The sequence below is a fragment of the Fukomys damarensis genome, unplaced genomic scaffold (genome assembly GCF_012274545.1).
Source record: "Fukomys damarensis isolate Sample0158 unplaced genomic scaffold, DMR_v1.0_HiC HiC_scaffold_9, whole genome shotgun sequence".
NCBI lineage: Eukaryota > Metazoa > Chordata > Mammalia > Rodentia > Bathyergidae > Fukomys > Fukomys damarensis.
Genome location: NW_022900921.1, coordinates 5,724,196 through 5,727,052, shown reverse-complemented (window position 1 = coordinate 5,727,052; position 2,857 = coordinate 5,724,196). Strand labels below are relative to the sequence as shown.

The 2,857-nt window shown below is 52.8% G+C and overlaps 1 protein-coding gene across 5 annotated transcripts in view; it reads left to right on the top strand.

The window, feature by feature from the left end:
- Positions 1-2,534: 2,534 nt before the first annotated feature.
- Positions 2,535-2,857, top strand: part of Atox1 (antioxidant 1 copper chaperone) — a 15,889-nt gene continuing 15,566 nt past the window's right edge. For all 5 annotated transcript variants that reach the window (XM_010639702.3, XM_010639700.3, XM_010639699.3 and 2 more), the window contains exon 1: positions 2,535-2,638. In XM_010639702.3, the coding sequence (XP_010638004.1) occupies positions 2,633-2,638 (6 nt within the window). In that variant the 5' untranslated portion in view covers positions 2,535-2,632. The remainder of the gene's footprint in view (positions 2,639-2,857) is intronic.

The following is a 2,857-nucleotide window of genomic DNA, read 5'->3' as shown; positions in this document are numbered from 1 at the left end:
TATTAAGTTGTGAACCATGAGATATCTTTTCCTAAAAGTCCCCAATATAGAAAGTGAATTTTATCCAGGCATGGTGGTACACACCTGTAATCCCAGCCCTCGGGAGGCTGAGGCAGGAGGATCACTGTGAGTTCGAGACCAGCCTGGGCTACATAGTGAATTCCAGGTCAGTCTCAACTAAACTATGCATTGAGACCCTGTCTCAAAAAAACAAAAAACAAAAAAAAAATGTAAATTTTTAGAGCTGAAACATTGTGGGCTTATTATATGTCCTGTGTAGCTTTTGTTATTTATAGTCTATGCAGTCTTTCCTCAAAAATCTCTGCAGAATAAATTGCTTTTCAATGTATAATTATCTGACCTCATCATATGCCATATTATTTGTATCAAATTAAAAACTGACCGACCCTTAAAATATTAGACATTAATATATTTCTTAATATTCTAAACATTTGAGTACAAATACTTTTCTTTGTGAAGCCATTAGAAGTTTGAAAAGGTTTTATACATAAGCCAGTGGAGTTCTAAGAACTTAGCAATGTATAAGTGTGATCATTACTCATTTATTTGTTTGCAGGGAGTTCATGTGTTAAATGTGAGGACAGCCCCTTAGAATCTTGAAATTCTGCTGGGACACAAATCATATCTTCTTCATTTAAAAAAAATCCACGGTTGTCATCAGAATTCACTGCAGAAGCCAACTTCCTGGGACATCAGCAAACCAGGGAATAAGATACACGAAGAAAAACACCACCAGGTCGAAAAGGGTGGAAAGCCAGAGCTCCAGCCAGGAGGAGTCTTCGGGAAGTCTGCTGGACCCAGACTGCAACCCTGCACGATTCTGAGCCAGGGCCACGCCGCCCCCCTCCTGGGGACCCTGGCCACCCTCTGCCTCCATCTCGCTTTTGCCGCTGGGCGCTGCGTCCCCAGCGCCCGTGAGCGCCTGGGTCCCACATCCTGTGACTGTAGCCTGTTTTGAGGGTTTCGAGACAGGAGCTTGCTATCTAGTTTGGGCAGGCCTTGGACTCAAAGCAGTCCTCCTGCCTCACCCTCCGGCCGGTGGGATGCCAGGTGCTGGCTATTGAGGTTTAAGAGAGGTAAATTAATTTTCCCGAGGTCACAGGCTGAAAATGCTAAGGCGGAGATTCAAGCTCTGATTTCTATGTCTGTGCAGGGGGGATGAAGTAGGTCTCCCAAAACACAGGTGTTGATGCCCTAGTCCCGCAGTGTGAATGTATTTGGAGAAAAAGCCTATGAGGAGGTGAGAAAACTTAAAGGATCGGGGCTGTGGCACAGCCTGTGATCCTAGCTAGCACTCAGGAGGCTGACACAGGAGGATCCCCATGAGTTTGAGGCCAGCCTAGGCTACACAGTGAGCACAAGACCAGCCTGAATCACACTGCAAGACTCTGTCTCAAAACTACTAACTTAGATTTGTCACCTTGGCAAGGTCCTAACTCAAGAGCAGAATCACCTGTGCCCCCCCCATGTGTGTGTGTGTGTGTGTGTGTGTGTGTGTGTGTGTGTGTCATCCTGCCCAGCTCCCTTTTGCCGCATGCGTGTTCCTCGTCTGGTTTCTCCACCCATCTGAGAATGTCTCATGTCTCTGTCCCCAAATCAGGCCAGCACTTCTGTCTTCCCGCTTTGCTAAGGGCAGTTCTCTCCCTACCCTCCCTCTCCCAACTAGCACATCTATCTTCCTTCCTCAGAAGACTGGTGGGGGACTGGGCGGGACACTTTCTCCTGGACGCACAGGACCTCCTCTTGCAGCCTTGCTCAAGAAGTCTCCCTCATCCAGCATACCTGGAATAATCCCAGCGCCCTAGGAGGATGGAAAGTTTGAGTCCAACCTGGGCAATTGAAGCTATTTAGTGGAACCACTTCTCAAAATAAAAAATAAAACAAAGCACTGGGAATGTACCGCATAGTGAAGGTCCTGGATTCGATCCCTCGTCTCACACACACACGTGCACACACACAAAAGGGAAAAGGAAAGAAGGGGCTATTTTTCCAATGTGTGAGGGACCCGTTCTCGTTGTTGAAGACACAGCTTTTTTTTTCTTTTTTTGAGACAGGGTGTTGCTGTGTGGCCCAGGGTGGCTTCGAACTCGCGCTGGTGCTCCTGCCTCAGCCTCCCCACTGCCGGAACCACAGGCGTGAGCCCCTACAACTGGCTGGGACACAGTTCTGGGAAACCTGCGTGAAGATCGCCTCCTGCTGTGCGCCCTACTGGGCTACATCTTTCCACCGCTGCCGCGAGAGGTTTCACAGGGCCGGCCCTGGGGTCCTGACTGGGCGAACAAAGTGCGATTGAGCCTTCAGGGCAGGACGGAATCGGTTCCGCCCAAGGTGGTGTCGGAGGCCGGCCTGGAGCGCAGGGACCCACGGCGCCGCAGGAGAGCCCGCCCCGCCCCGAGCAGAGCCCACTAGGGGGCGGGGACTATTCCAGACACGCCCAAAGGATGGGCCACCGGAGGATACGCCCAGTAGGCGGGGCTCGTTGCTGGTCTGCCGAAGGGGCGGGGCCTCCCAGTGCGCACTCCCGGAAGCGTGGCCAAGCCACTCCTCCCGCTCCCCGGGAGGGGCGTTGCAGTTCCTGCCGACCGCTGCCGAGTCCGCCGTCGCCTCAGTCATGCCGGTGAGTGGCCCGCCGCTCGCCCTGATGCTGCGGCCGGGAGCGATTGCTCCTCTGCTTCCCCCTCGCCGCCCGTCCTCCGGCCTCTGTGACCCTCCAGAAAGCCAGAGCTGGGCTCCAGGATCCAAGGGGCAAGGCCTGCACGATCACGCGCCCCGAGCCTCCCTGCATATTTCGTGTGGGGAAACTGAGGCCCGCGGGGCGGCCGTTCCCCGGCCTTCC